We start from the raw sequence: 15,250 nt of genomic DNA on the forward strand, positions 1-15,250 counted from the left end.
ATATTTCGCAGATACCCAACGGCAGAAAACTTTATAAGTTTTAAAAAAGCGTGAGCGAAAGCTCGATATATCCGCCGCAGTGCTGAAAAGCATTCATGGCAAAGCTACGTGTCCTCAAAAAACAGCTCAACCACATCAAAACAAATGTGGGAGAAGGTACGAGAGCTAAATAGCAGCTATTCCCCATTCACAGTCCCACTTCTCACAGCCCCCGGTATACAGACAAGCATAGAACAGGTAGACATATTGGGTGAATATTTCTCGGCAGCTTCCAGTTCATCACACTATACAGAATCATTTCTAAAATTCAAAAACACAGCTGAGAAACAAAGACTACCGATAAATGGCAGCAGAAATGAACCATACAATACTTTAATTAAAGTTCAAGAAATCCATAGAGTACTGTCTGCAGGTAAACAAACTGCGGAATGGGTGCATTGATTTGTAAAACGAGGTGCGGCAGTGTTATAAAAATAATTACGTTTTCATTAGACACAGATATTATTACATGCGTGTGTGGGTGCGTGCGTGCGTGTGTGGGTGTGTGCGTGTGTGTGCGCGCGAAGCCGAGTGAGAGCCCGGGTCACTGAGTGCGCTTGTAATTGTTTGTTGGTCTATATAAGTCAAATGCACCTATCATTTTTAATTAAACAAACGCAAGTTCGGAATCTTCGCGTGCGTAAAAGCAGTTGGTGTGCTATCTGGACATTCCTTTGTTAGAAATATTAATTCACTCGGTAGTAAATTCTAACGTGCTCGTTTCTATAGTAAGACAACCGCAACATCTTAGCTGCTTTTGAGTCCACCAGAAATGCACACTTGATACAGTAACCGCGGAGAAAATCACTGAGTGTTAGACGTGAAATAAAGATAACGGCTTCACCATTGACCCAAAGAGCCGCTATACGTTTTAATGGTGCGTGGAGCAGGGCAGACAGAATAACATGGTGTTGCTGGGTAAAACACAAGAACAAAAAAAATACGATAAAACGCTCCTTTAACGAACGTTTGCGAGCCCTCATGTAGCGTCCACATGGCGGCATGGCAACAAAATCGGGCGGCAATCACGCTCGTGAAACGTCTGTATTTTGCGTATAGAATGAAGTAAACGTGAGAATCCCGAAGCAATCTGTATCAGAACGCACACACAAGAAAACAGTTCACCGGGACACAGTCTACACGCAAGGCTCAAGACATATTCATCGCCAGTCCACGCGATAGTAGATTGAATCATGGAAACCCGCTGGCAAGTCACCATTGTGACTGCTTCAAAGCTGTGACGCTGAAGATGCTTTATCTCGCGACGCTGCAGAGTAGACTTAGGCCACTTAGGTCCTCGGAACTCGAAATATGACCCAGTGGAGAATCTGTGACACTGCAGAACATCTGCGCGGCGAACGAGAGAGGTGACGTCTAGCCGGCAGTCCGTGAAGCAGAGTACCCCACAGTCGTGGTCGACGCTTGTGCTACATGGGTGACTTGTTTTCCCCGCTCATATGGAACTCGATGATCAGGTAGCCGACCATGCCGATCACGAGCGCCACTACGAGCGCCACAAGTTTGACGTAGACGCGCAGGTGGCTTTGTGCGGCGAACATGATGATGAAGCCCATGGACTCCCACAGGCGGTAGTTGGCGAACGCCGGCTCGCGAGCGTCAGCAAAGATGACGCCGTAGAAAGCTGCGAAGTCGAATAATTAAGCCAATTACATTTCTCCGGCTCATTCTCACTGCATCGTCTCCGTCATCGACTTTAAGGACTTTAAGCCCAGTCCGCTCTGTAATGGCGCCACTCTAAGAGAGGGCGAGAGATTGCGTGACTGACATAATAGGGACCTACACGTGACACTAAATGCGCCGGTGAAAGTTTAACGTACACGCTATCAATAAAAGTAACAATATACACAGAGAGACAAAAGAAGATGAAAAAAAGGGAGAGGAAGGAGGGAATCCACCATTCATCCAAAGTATAAACATTGCACGGCGCAGTTATTTGTTTAGAAGAAATGGATTTTCATGTGCACTTAAAGAGATGTGTGCACCAGAAAAACGGCTCAATTAAGCACTCGCACACACTTTTCCTTTGCTTTCGGTCACTTCTCATTTGATGTTTCTTTTAATCTTTTTTATCCGCGGTGTTATTCGCATGTATAACCTTATTTTTAGTACCGTGTATTTGTATTTTATTATGCTGTAGTTGCAACGTTTGTGGCATTATGTTGTAGGTTGTCATGACATTATCATGTATTTGTTGTTTTTCTTTTATGTATTACCTAATACTGATTCACACTCGATGTATATTCGCAATTATTTTGCGGTAGAAATAGATTTCTTATGTACGGTTTGTTTTGTTAACACAATTTGTTGCCTGTAGGTAATCACACATTTTGGTTTAGACTCTTTACTAACCTATGACTATGTCTAACAGTAACTATGTGACGCGCTGGAGCAGACCAGGACAATAGAGGGGGACACGACACGAGCGCTAATTTTCAACAATTGGTATATTTGAAGACCAAGGCACAAATATATACATACACGACACTCCTATACCACAGCAAATTACATGCGCACAGATATGACTTTTTTCTTTTCCTTTATACTCAAGTACTCGTATATGCCCAAAAGCGATCACACTATCAAATGCGCACGCTAGGAAACATTTAAAAATGAAATTTCTATCTCGGTCAACGAGATGGACCCCCCGGAATGCTGACACAATCCGTGCCCAATGTTGCATTCTTCGTTGCTTCAATGATTAGTCTTCTTAGTTCATCTCTGTGTGACGTTAACACCACGGTATTTCGGAAAACTGGTTCGCATCCACACGTGTTGCAATGCTGTCCTAGCCATCGATCGCGTCCTTTCTTAGCATTGTTAGAATGCTCTCTTAATCTGTCGTTTAGGCAACGGCTTGTCTGCCCGGCGTACTGCTTACCACAGGAAAGAGGTACTTGGTATACTATTGATTCCTTGCAATTTATAAATTGTGTTCTATGACGCCTCTTGCAGGCGTGCGTATTATCCTGTGGAGCATTGCTGGCCTTACAGATAGTTTTTACAGCGAAGCTGTATATGGCTAGCCGATTCGTCCGTCCGTCTGTCGCCGATACGCCAGAAACTCCTCCGGCGCAACCCCATGCGCATGTGCAAAAAAAAAAAAACAAAAAAAAAGAAAGAGAAAGGGAGACGCGCGATTAGCCTTGGTTTAGCTGCGCCACTAGTGGCGTCGTTGCTCTCCGTCGCAGCCGAGCGCGCGTGCAGCCAACACCACCTAAACAAGAGAAGGCCTGAGCCTTCTCTTGTCTGGGTCGGGGATACGGGTTGAATGAAGGGATCGCGCCCTTATGGGCAACGTTAACCAGAGCGCCGTTAGTTTTTTTTTTTTTCCCAAGATTATTTTATTTATGCAAAACTATTTGCGCGCTGCATTATTCAATACCCGTCCATAAAAAATGGAATGGTTCAACCTTAGGATGGAGTACGAATTTCGGGTAAATGATGACAGGGATCATGGCTTACGTTGAAAAGTCAGTGCTGCCCTTTTCTTCAGTGTAGCTTCTTTGCCTTGACTTATATCGTCGGCGTCAAAGAGTTTGCCGTTCATGCGAGCACAAAAGTTCTTCAACGAAATGTTAGCCCTGCATCATAACCCATATCTCATGATAACTTCATTGGTGTGCCCTTCAAATTCGGGACACATGTATTTATTCCAGTCTAGATTAGGCTCTAAACGAATAATTTCGCTTTCGAGGGATTATTACATACAGTACCACAGTCCACATATTTACAACTCCTCAAATGAGTTTAGCAATAGAGATACAAAACATTCGTGCAACTAGTTGCAAAGAAACAGCTGCCTTATTCCGCAGAATACCAGCTTTTCTCTTCTTTGCCTCAACATTCGCACTCAATATTCTGTCATTGATCTTGCGGAAACATGAACGCACGATTTTGCGGCCCCGATTTGTAATTGCTCCAGCAATTGGGCACGCATCACTCATTAGGCATATCCTGGCATGAACGTAATCCACATTCCGCGGCAATGAAGGCTTGCCGGACACACAACCGCAATCCCAGCAGAAGCGCAGAGACTACATGCACGGTTCGCGTCCAGAAATAAAGTGCGCTCGGAAGCATGTCGCAGCATGGCAGGACTTTTGTAACCCCGAAGCTATCCAAGGAGCTGCAGGATTCCCGGAACTAATCGAATTGTTATCGCCGTCGTCGCCCACTCGATCTTCCGCGTCTCATTTTCAACACATGTGCGCCGCTCGTAGCTTCGTTGCACGCTGCACGGAACTTCTATGTGGGCCTCTTTTGCGTGACGTAGCTCAAGGGGAGAGGGTACAGCCAGAAGGCCTTAAGTTCTCTAGAGGGGGTTGGTGCAGCAGTTGCTCTCCGGCTCCGAAATGGGTAGGCCATAGCGCACGTGTCATACGTACTCTTGAGGAGCAGGCAGCGTTCGATCGGCAATGCCGCGAGCAGAACCGGGAACGAGTTCGTCTACACCGTGCCGATGCTGCAGCCCGGGCACAAGAACACGCTCGTGCGGCCGAGCGCAAGCAGCAACTGCGTACCGAGGATCGGGCAGCCTACCAAGCCGTTGTTTAATGAACCGTCGGGATTAACCCAGTGATAAACGCCGGGGCCGTACGTTTCAGCTTTGTTCGTTAACCATCTGTACGGAGTGCTTGGGTGGTGATTTTTTTTATTCGCACGGGGCTATAAACACTACCTTGACGTTGGCCCTTTCTGCCAACCTATTTAGGCAATGCGGAATTTTTTGCGTAAATATGGAACGAGCTACTCTTTTCCGATCTTTCGCGCTACTCGGAATATTCGTTTCCTCACCCATACGAAACTTCCTAATCAAGTCTTCCGCGACCACCGCCTGAATGTGCAGCAGGTATCCTACTTCCGAAAGGTGAGAAGATTCACTGCAGGGATTGTCCATCATTAAGTGACCACATGATTTGTTAAGAGCGTTCAGAAGGCATAGACCGATGATGCTTTTCTTTACTGTGGAATGAGCTGAGCTGTACGGCAACAGCTGTTTATTACCTCGTGGTTCATATTGCCAGCAGGTTCGGTCAGCATGGAACGTAAACGTAATGTCACGAAAGCGTAGCTTTCTGACATTAAGTTTCTTGATTTCTTGAAGAAAAATACCAGGGGAAACGGGAGTAACTGGACCATTAGTCCTAAAAAGGGCGCTTTCGTCCCTCAAGGGACTAATTGCAGGAGTATGCGTACTGTGTGCAAATTTCGGAGAGTAATTGTTTAGTCCCTGGTCTGAAAGAGAGCGACTAGAGTACGAACGGCAACATTTCCTCCCCATGTCCTCCGCTATTTTCCTCCGTGTCATGAGGTGATGCGGCGAAAACGGTATTGTCTATAGATCGTGAACAACTTGACGTTTGTGCAGTGTTTATTGAACTACATACAAGTCAGCACTTTGTCTCTTGGTGGGAAAATTTCGTGAAATTAAAAAAAAATGAAATGTTAGGAGCCATGAACTTCAAGTGCACGCCATAAGTGAACGATGTACATTAAACGCGCCAGTCACTGATGGGCTGGCAGATTTCCTTGGCCAATGGTACTAAAGTTCCTTCCTTTCCAAAGAGTTTACAAACTTAAGTGAAGCGACGCGCAACTCAAACGGGGCACGATAAGCGACAGAGCCTTCTCTGTTGTCTTGCGTGCCCCGTCTGCGCTCGCTCCGCGTACTGTACATCACGTAATGTGTCTCACTTGAAATCGCCCTAAGAACAATCGGGCAGCTTTCTCTTTGCAGTCGCTTATGGTTGCAAGTACACGCACCGTTAGGCTCTTCCCGCATGGCATACAGAAAATGCCGTCTCTTTTGTGTTGCCGCACCTACGTTCAGATGCTTAACTTGGTCTCAGTATCCTGTCACATCAACTGAGTTGCCGTGGTGTAGCTGTTAGAGTGCCTTACTTCTACACGTGAGGACGTAAGTTAGAATACTTGATTGGGGCGCTTTTCTTTCTCCAGCTCAATCATTTTTTATCAGCGTATAAACGGCTAATTTCGTTAATTACTTCTTTGATGAGCATCGGAAACAGTGACCGTTACTCCCTTTAGGAGCATCGGAAAAGAGCAACTGTTAGTCCTTGAAGCAGTAACCGCATGGGGAAACAGTGAATCCCTTCGCAGTTACGCCCCAAAAGGACGAATGATTGTGGCAGGTCAGTTACTCCCCAAAAGGAGTAACCTCGATACCCCATTTCGTCTTTTTTTTTTTCTTTTTTTTCTTAGAGCATGTGTCCCACAACAAGGCCGAACGGTAGCACTGTTCAAGTGTCTAATAATTGTTGCCTCTTTTCATGTGTTGTAATCAAAAGACCGTGCAATGAATAAAAATATGAAAGACAGTAGAGTGCCTCCAAAATCCGGATAATTACTTACTTTATAATAAGTAAATATCGACATGGTAAGCTGGAACAGGGAAAATTTCATTTTCAGCCGCATAAATGTCGCAGTATATCTGAAACTGTTGACAGAAGTAAAAGGCAGGCTTCCACCTGGGTCACACATTCGGGAAAAAGTGGCACCAGTGGGAAACATCACCACGTGGTGCCACTCACGCATCTCGGCAGCTCTCTCAAGTGACGCCGAGAGGAGCAGACGTGCCGATTGGAAGTACCGGCTCAGCGCAGCAGGAGCAGCGCGCCAAAGCGATAAGTTATTTATTTGATATTTTGCTCATTTGGTTGGTAGAAGTGTAGGTTAAACGAGCAGTCTGTATATATTATTTTTCATGCTTTTCAATTTCTTGGTCTTTTTGGTTAGATATATATAAGTAGGTAACGAATAATTGTACTTTTTTTTTCGACAAGTAGGGCTACTTTTGTACGACGCCTTGTTAATACAATATAATTAGTCGGTACTAGGAGGAATCCAAGAGTACGTTGTTCTGAGTACGAGCGTTCCTACGCGTTGGAAGAAACGCGGTTCGTGTGAGAACGCGATGCAAACAGGGCATGTTTTCGTCGAGTGCTAGGGTCGCCACTACACCGTCTAGAGCATCAAAACGATAAGCTAGCTAAGCGGGTTGGGAAGCTAGAAAGGAAACTCAAGAGCGAGCAGAAGCAGGGGAAAGTGGTAGAAGATAAGCTGGACAACGTAGAGATGAAGCTCAGGGCCACCATTACGCAAGGCAATGGTGAATGCTTCGATGCGCGCACCGCGAACGGAGCTGGCTCCGAGGTGATAACGGGTAACGAAGCCGAAACCACCACGCCAGAAAGCAGTGGCGAACAAAAGATTTCATACAATACTAGAGGGAACTATGGCGTTGGTGTGTACTGTGGCTGCAATGGGAGCGGTTGAGCCAGCATGGGGATTATGGGAAGTACATGGATTGGCCTAAACTTCGTCCTTCTAGCTTCAAACAGCTTCGTGGCTTTGTAAACTCGTCATTTTCAACAATGTACCGCGTAATAAATAATTAAATAAACATTATTAAAATTGTCCGACGCCAGGATTTGAACACAGGACTTCTAGCACAGACGACCGATATTGAAACCATAACGCGACGGACGCATGCATCGACAGGCGACATATAACGCCCTTACGAATTAATCGCGGGCAAGCCCGAGACGCTTGGCGCATTTCGATTCGGCCACCTCGACAAGCTGAACCGTTGCAATTAGTAGCGCTTGAGCGTGTTCGCAGCGTCTTCTGCACTTACAAAAGTATAGATTGCTCTGAAATATACGACAATGAAGGCATACAAAGCATAATAAACGAATCCACAAGAACGTCTGAATGCACAAGCACGAAGATCAGGCAAATCCGTGTACTTCCCATAATTCCCATGGTGGTTCAACGATTGCCGCGCCAGAGTTCCCTCTAATATATTGTAGGAAACTCTATGGTGGCGAACACATCGGTGATGATGACTATGGGGCTACCACTCACGTGTCGGCCGCGGATGAAGACAACAATGCGTATATGGTCAGGATAAGACAGGAGGGGAGGGCATCGTGGCCTCAGGTGCAGATTTCGGTGGTGAGGAGGAGGAAAAGAGTCGAGTTGACTTTGTTGGCAATTCAAACATGCGTAAAGTAGAACCGGTGATAACAGAGGGAGGGGGAGGGTAGTTGCAGTCGAGCGAGTCCAGATTAGCGCGCATCCGAGGAAACCGATTAGGAAAGTGATAGCGAAAGCCAAGGAACATATGTGGGACACAATGGAGGAGAGGCACCTAGTGTTCATAAAATGGGCGGAGTGACTGACGTACTGCACGGGCGAGGGACAGAAAATAGCCAAAGGGGTTACGGATCTCCGGAATGTTTCAAAGAAAGTGCAAATCGCAGTGCGCAGGCTGCCAGAGGTCGAAAGACAGGGGTATGCAAATGGAAGGACAGTGCCTGTAATAGCAGGGAAACTTGGACGCTAGCTAAGGCAATGAATTGTAACGGTCATTGACATCAACCAAGAAGTACACCGGGCATGCCACGAAGGCGCTTTTGTGCGTGACACGATACATTTTAGCGATGGTGTAGCAACACCGGTTGGACGTCCCATCGCGGAACGGGGAGTAGCTTTTTTACACGAGCCCCAGGCAATAAGGAAGGAAGATTAAGTATTAAATGTAGCGACACACGAGCAAGGAGCAGAACTCGACCACAAAGAGTTAAGAAAAGACGCACAAAGAATAAGTTTAGACACAGTAAAATTTGGTGCATACACATGCAGGGTAGTCGCAAGCAGAAACAATGGTTAGAAATTGAAACGCAGCTGAACGACAAAGCTATTAGCGTGTACGCCTTGACCGAAACGCTCATACGAAATTTGGAACAGCCATCTCTTACTGACAATATTGTATGGGAAGGTTGCAATAGAATGACTGGGTCAAGGAAAAGCGGAGGCGTAGTCATGCTAATTAGGCTAAGTATGAACTGGGGAAGGGTAAAGAGACATGTAAGGAACAGTCATGGATTAGCGGCACATGGGAAGGCAAGAAGACGTGGCTTGGAGTAGCTTACCTATGGACTGGTAGTGAAAGCAGAGATAAATATAAATAATCAATTGATTGCATTAAAAGTGATATTAATGAGTTCGGGAAATCGGGCCAGGTGATATTAGTGGGAGATATGAAGGCACACGTGGATGATTTAGACGGATATACTGATTACAACGGTTCTCTAGTGCTGGATCTGAGCGATGAACAGAACCTTATAGTAGTTAGCAGGGAGAATAAGTGTCATGTACAAGTAACGTGGCAATGCGGAAAGAGGCACGCAGCCAATTTTTGACTACGCCTTAGTCTCAGAAACGGACTACAAGCGACTAGACCAAATGAGGATAGACGAATATGAAGAAAATAGCCTGGGTAGCGTTCATAAACGTTTAACCTTAACATTTGGGAGAAATACTAATGCAAAACATGAACGAATAGCATCAGAATGACTAAAAATTAATTAAAATCAAATAACAGAGATCGCCAAACACAGAGAGAAGAATATGGAAGCGTTTCCTACAACAATCTGGGAAGATAAGGAAATGGTAGATGTTATGCAGTTAATCGGAAAGACACGGCAAAAAACAAAAAACAAAAAAACTGTTGGATTAGAAAGAGGAAACCATGCAAGGGGTGGAAGAAGGAAATAAAACAAGCTATAGAAGAGTGTAAGCAGGCGTGAAGGGATCATGGAGAAGCCAAAAGTTTGGATTACACGAAGAGGTGCTCCTTGGATGGAACAAATACGGAGAAAGAAAAGGGTAGTGAGTGAGCTCGTGTAAGGGAAAATTAAATGCACAAGTGAAAGTCGGGTGCATAACATTCGCAAAAGAGACAAAGGCGCACCAAAAAAGGTACTGGAACTTTGTAAGAGCACTCGAAACTCCAACTAAAGATTCGCAAACTACTATGAGGGATGAAGACGGTAACATCTTTGAAGGAGATCGATGCGCTGCGGTATATCAGAGACGTTATTAGGGATAACTTCGGCACAAGAGAAAGCATAGATCAGACTCAAACAGATCCACAAACAGATAAGCTTGAGAAATCAAAATTTAGCATAGAATACTTTTGCTGGAAAAAAGATGTCCCTAATAACACGGCCGCAGGAGCCGGTGAAATCCCCGTACAGTTAATCAAAAACCTCGGTCCGATGAGCAAGGCACTGCTGATGAATGCCATAGAGCAAGTGATTAGAACGAAGAAAATTCCGGTTGGATGGCATGAAAGCAAGAAGAACCTCGTCTACAAAGGTTGAGGTGATAAGGATAAGACGCGCTCGTACATGCCAGTTACGGTAACATCGGTGATCTATAGAATGGCAATGCAAGCCATAAAATTAGAAGTGTCGAAGTGGGTAGAAAAAAAAAGTGATGTACTGGTGGAACTACAGAGTGAGTTCGCAGACGCTTAGAGTATAATATGTTTGTACTAACTCTGTGCATAGAGATTTCAGTAGCTCATAATAGGCCTTCATGGATAGCATTTCTAGATATTAAAGGAGCCTACGACAAAGTAGACAGGGAATTGTTATGCGATATTCTCAAGCACGAAGGCATACATGACGATTTCGTGGAGCTGCTGGGAGATGTATATATAGCGACAACCGAGTACAAATTGTATGGGAGGGCCGAAATTGTAATGAAGTGGTGGAAATTCACCAAGGACTGAAGCAAGCATGCCCTCTGTCTCCATTGTTGTTCACGCTTTATGTTACGGGCATTGAAAGACGACTGGAAAACAGCGAATTAGGATTTGTTCATACACGATTCATACATGATCTGATCATACACGCGTAATGGACAAATGGTGCAGCAGAAGGTCCCGGACTGATGTATGCGGACAACATAGTGCTACTAGCGGACAATGCAAGAAATTTAGGCACTTGCGAATATCTGTGGCAACGCAGCGACAACTCTAGCTGCGCCTCAAGTTTAGCACAGAGAAATCGGAAATTATGATCTTTAATGAAGAGGCGAGTAATTATGTTGTGTCAGTTCAACAGCAAATCATACCCATAGTCAAGCAATATAAATACTTCGGCGTATACATAAACGAAAGAAGGACTTACTCAAGCACCCACCAAGACACTTTGATAATAAAGGGGAAGCGGAATGCAGCAATAATGAAACATAGAGCACTTTAGGCCCATAATAAATATGAGGTGGTGCGTGCAATCAGGAAAGGAATAATGGTGCCAGCGTTAACGTTTGGAAATGTTATTGCGTGCTTATAGTCGGATATCTTGTCGGGGTTGGAAGTTAACCAAAGATCGGTAGGCCGGTCGGCTTTGGGAGCCCACGGAAAAACTACAAACTAAAAAATAATCATGGGGTTTTACGTGCCGAAACCATGACCTCATTATGAGGCACGCCGTAGTGGGGGACTCCGGAAATTTGTACCACCTGGGGTTCTTTAACGTGCGCCTAAAACTAAGTACACGGGTGTTTTCGCCCCCATCGAAATGCGGCCGCCGTGGCCGGGATTCGATCCCGCGACCTCGTGCTTAGCAGCCCAACACCATAGCCACTAAGCAACCACAGCAGGTGAAAAAAGAAAGAAAACGCAAATGAGGTAGTACAGGGTGATATGGGTGTGGCCTTTTTTTGAAGTCAGAAGCGCAGAGCAAAATTAACTTTGAAGAGAGACTCATAACATGGATAAAAAAAAAAGGCGGCTAAAGTGCACAAGTATCTGTACCTGAAAAGCGTGGACACGGAATGGAGGAAGTGGTCAAGAAAGTTTGCAACCAAGTACAGGGCTATTGAAAGTGTAAATTGACAACCAGTAGTCATCAGAAAGAGAGAGAAACAGAGGCAGCGAATTGGACGCAAAGAATGGAAACAGAAATGCAATGGAGATTTACAAGAACGGGAAGAAAGAAATTAGAAGGGAAAATATGCGCGATAATACAACGGGCGGTGCCTTGCTATTTGAGGCTCGAGCTGGTTTCCTTAGGATACAAACATACCGAAGCATATATATTCGCAACAAGTTGAGGTCTGTGTATGCTGCAGCGAAAAATCCGCAGACCACTCAGTCCATCCAAATGGAATGCGAAGAGATTCACCCAGTGAGAACCGTAGGTCACGTACACCTTCCAGAAGCACTTGGATTTAAAGTGGACGGAAGCATCAACCGGTCAGCACTCGAGATATGCAAGAGACGTTTAGAGTATTGGCGGAAAGGGTCCGGAACGTTGCAGGCGCAAGTAGCGATGCAAATGGAGAAGTTCTGAAGAAGAAGAAAATTTATGGAGATGTAGAGAAAAATGCTAGAATGAAAATGATTAAATCAAGAAGACTATAGGCGACTATTCGTCACCGCCCAGTTTCAAAGGTAATAATAATAATAATAATAATAATAATAATAATAATAATAATAATAATAATAATAATAATAATAATAATAATAATAATAATAATAATAATAATAGTAATAATAATAATAATAATAATCGGCAAAAACCATGCTGGCCATGAAACCGGCATGTAGGATTTCTACGCTCTGTGCGGCACTTCGCGGCGGCTTCAAATTATCCACCGCATCAAAGTGTCAGGTTATTTCATGCACGGCTCCTATGTAGCATTGCTTGAAAGGAATTGTGTTCGCCAAACTTCCATTTTAAGCCGCACAACAGTGGGCTACAGTAACTTTGTTGTATAAACAGTAGCGCAATAATACAACGTACCAAAGTGCACTATATATACCGTGTGTCCCAGATGACGTCAGCCAAGCTGTTAAAAGAAAATAAAGATTAAAAGAAAACACGGCGCACGGTACGATTAAAAGACGTACGGTGTCCGGTCGACAGAGGTCGGGCGACTGAACACCATAGATGTTGAAATTGTATTTTTGCACCGTGTTTCTTAAACGTTCTTTTTTCTTTTTTTGCAACCGCTTGGCTAAGGTTAGCTGGGACACCCTATATGAGTCACGTACGCCATCCCCCGTATATCGTTTAATGGCCATCGACAAGAACATATATGTGTACATCACATCGTTTTAAAGACCGACTGCAGTCAGTTTATTGTCTGCTAGAGTTGAGCAATGCAGAACCTACGGTTCACATTACCGAAACCAGTCGAGTGTCGTGCCCTACAATGAGGAACTCTGCGGAGCGCGTCATTCGCAGCGTTCACTGACCCGTGCGTTTCAGTAATAGCCATCTGGACATACTGTGAGCATATCCAGGAATCTCCAGATCAAGTGTTCTTCGGTTGCCGAGACGACGTCGTCGCTGATGCAGCTACTGATCTAACACCGCTGTTCGAAGCTAGGGATGCATCCAGACGTTGTTGTTGAAGCCAGCGACAATTCGTCTCATAACAGCGATCAAATGGTCGCTTCTGGAGGCCTTGCATCCTTTCTGTCATACCAGGCAGATTGCACGCGAAGGACAGTGGTAAGGTTGACAATTATTCGCGCGTTCCATTGCTGTGTCTGTGGCATAATGAAAACTGGCGCGCGCGTATACGTGCACTCGCTCCTTAAGAGGAAGCTTTAGCTCGGGCGCTCCTATCTCTGAATACATGTAAAAGGAGCATTCGTTTTTCTCGGCAACCACTGCATCAAATTCGACGAGGTTTGTTGCATTTAAAAGAGAGACTTAATATTTAGGAACTGTTGGTTTCGAATTCTTGATCGAGAATTTTCAGAAAACGAAGCTATCAATTTACAACTCCGTAACTCAGCAATGAAACATGATATCACAATTCTGTGAATTGCATCTAATAGTTGATCTAACGCGGACAAAATTGATGTGTTACACATGAATCTAAAAAATACTCAGTAATATGGAAATACAGATATTGCAGAACCCTCATACACAACGTAACAAATTCGCGTAAGATATAAATTGGCATAGATAACTTGTCCGCTTTGAATGATCTAATGGATGCTGTTTACAGAACCGCGATATCTGTTCTTGATGCAGAGCTATTAATTTGTAAACATCGTGCTTCAATTTTTTTTTTCAGACTTGCGAATTTTGATAATATATTAAACAAAATTCAGGCTCTAAATCGAAATTCCGCTTCCAACACTCACTAGAATTTAACTTTCTCTCTCAAATGCAACAAATTTCATTAAAATCGGTACAGGGGTTACCTCAGAAAAACGTTCTTGCGTTTTACATGTATTTGAATAGGGCGCGTCGGAGTTGGGTCCAAGCTAAAGCTTCCTCTTAAGAGAGTTGTCGCTATACGACGTTACGCACACGTAAATTGTCTCAATACGCTAATTGGCGTTGACACGAGATAAGCGTGCATGCGTGTGTGGCCTAATGGGTATAGCATCGGGCTTCTGTACCGGAGAACCCTGGTTTAATCCGACCAACGGCCACGTGATTTCTTTTTTCTTATTGAAGAGGCCCGAAACGAGGCGTGAGAGGAAGCTACCTACAACAACCGATCCGCAAAGTACCTGGCGTAAGGCAAACAATGCTTCGCATTACAATCGAGCGAAGCTTCCACGAGGACACCGCACGCATCACCTGTGAGATGAGACTTTGACGAGGCGAGAGACTTCGGCCACTATTCTGATGCGATACTGGTATCCGCGTGCGTGTCTGTTCATCTCATCAGGGTGGAAATTATTTTTCCACCTAAGTTGTGTAAGAGTGCATATTTCCCATCAATATCTCTGATTTTTCCACATTAGCACTCGCGTGTACCGAAATGATGTCGGTAAGTCATGTAATAAACACTCCAGTTTACATGCTTACAGATTTTGTCACTTCTCATGAATAAAGCATCGAACATTTGTTTTGTAGCGCTTTTTTCCCGCGTTTAACTTTTTTTTGAACACTTCAGTTCAACAGAGGAAGAAAAAATGAAATACTTTTTCAAGAGAAATTCTCGAAACGAACAACTGTTTAGTTTTATTGGGTCTGGGTTATTTCCTTTTTCTCCGGAGTGCATCTTGCGTTTATCAGACGAAGTTTACAACGTTAGGCGAGTAAACGAACCGTGAAGCGACTGAAGAAAAACTGCAGTCATTTCACGTGAGCGTAATAGAAGCTTTTCTGTTAGTGTTGCTTAAGTGGAATTTGCAAGATATCTGTAGCCGATTGTTTGAATCTCGAGTACCGGTTCGTTAATTAGAAATGGGAAGCTACGTAAAATCTTGAAACATTTGATCGAATGTTTCAAGGAACACGAGAATACATCAGTGTGCCCCTCATCCCACCGCCCCTCTTTCCGTCATGGACATGATCATCGTCAAAACGACAAAAGATGGCGCAACTAAAATCTACAA

The 15,250-nt window shown here is 44.4% G+C and overlaps 1 protein-coding gene across 1 annotated transcript in view; it reads right to left on the bottom strand.

Annotated features, from left to right (window-relative positions):
• Positions 1 to 885: 885 nt before the first annotated feature.
• The window catches only part of LOC126543329 (protein unc-93 homolog A-like), a 33,939-nt gene continuing 19,574 nt past the window's right edge, over positions 886 to 15,250 (bottom strand). Inside the window, exon 2 of the mRNA XM_050190453.3 lies at positions 886 to 1,681. Within this exon, the coding sequence (XP_050046410.1) occupies positions 1,467 to 1,681 (215 nt within the window). The 3' untranslated portion in view covers positions 886 to 1,466. The remainder of the gene's footprint in view (positions 1,682 to 15,250) is intronic.

Source organism: Dermacentor andersoni, chromosome 1 (genome assembly GCF_023375885.2).
Source record: "Dermacentor andersoni chromosome 1, qqDerAnde1_hic_scaffold, whole genome shotgun sequence".
Classification (NCBI taxonomy): domain Eukaryota; kingdom Metazoa; phylum Arthropoda; class Arachnida; order Ixodida; family Ixodidae; genus Dermacentor; species Dermacentor andersoni.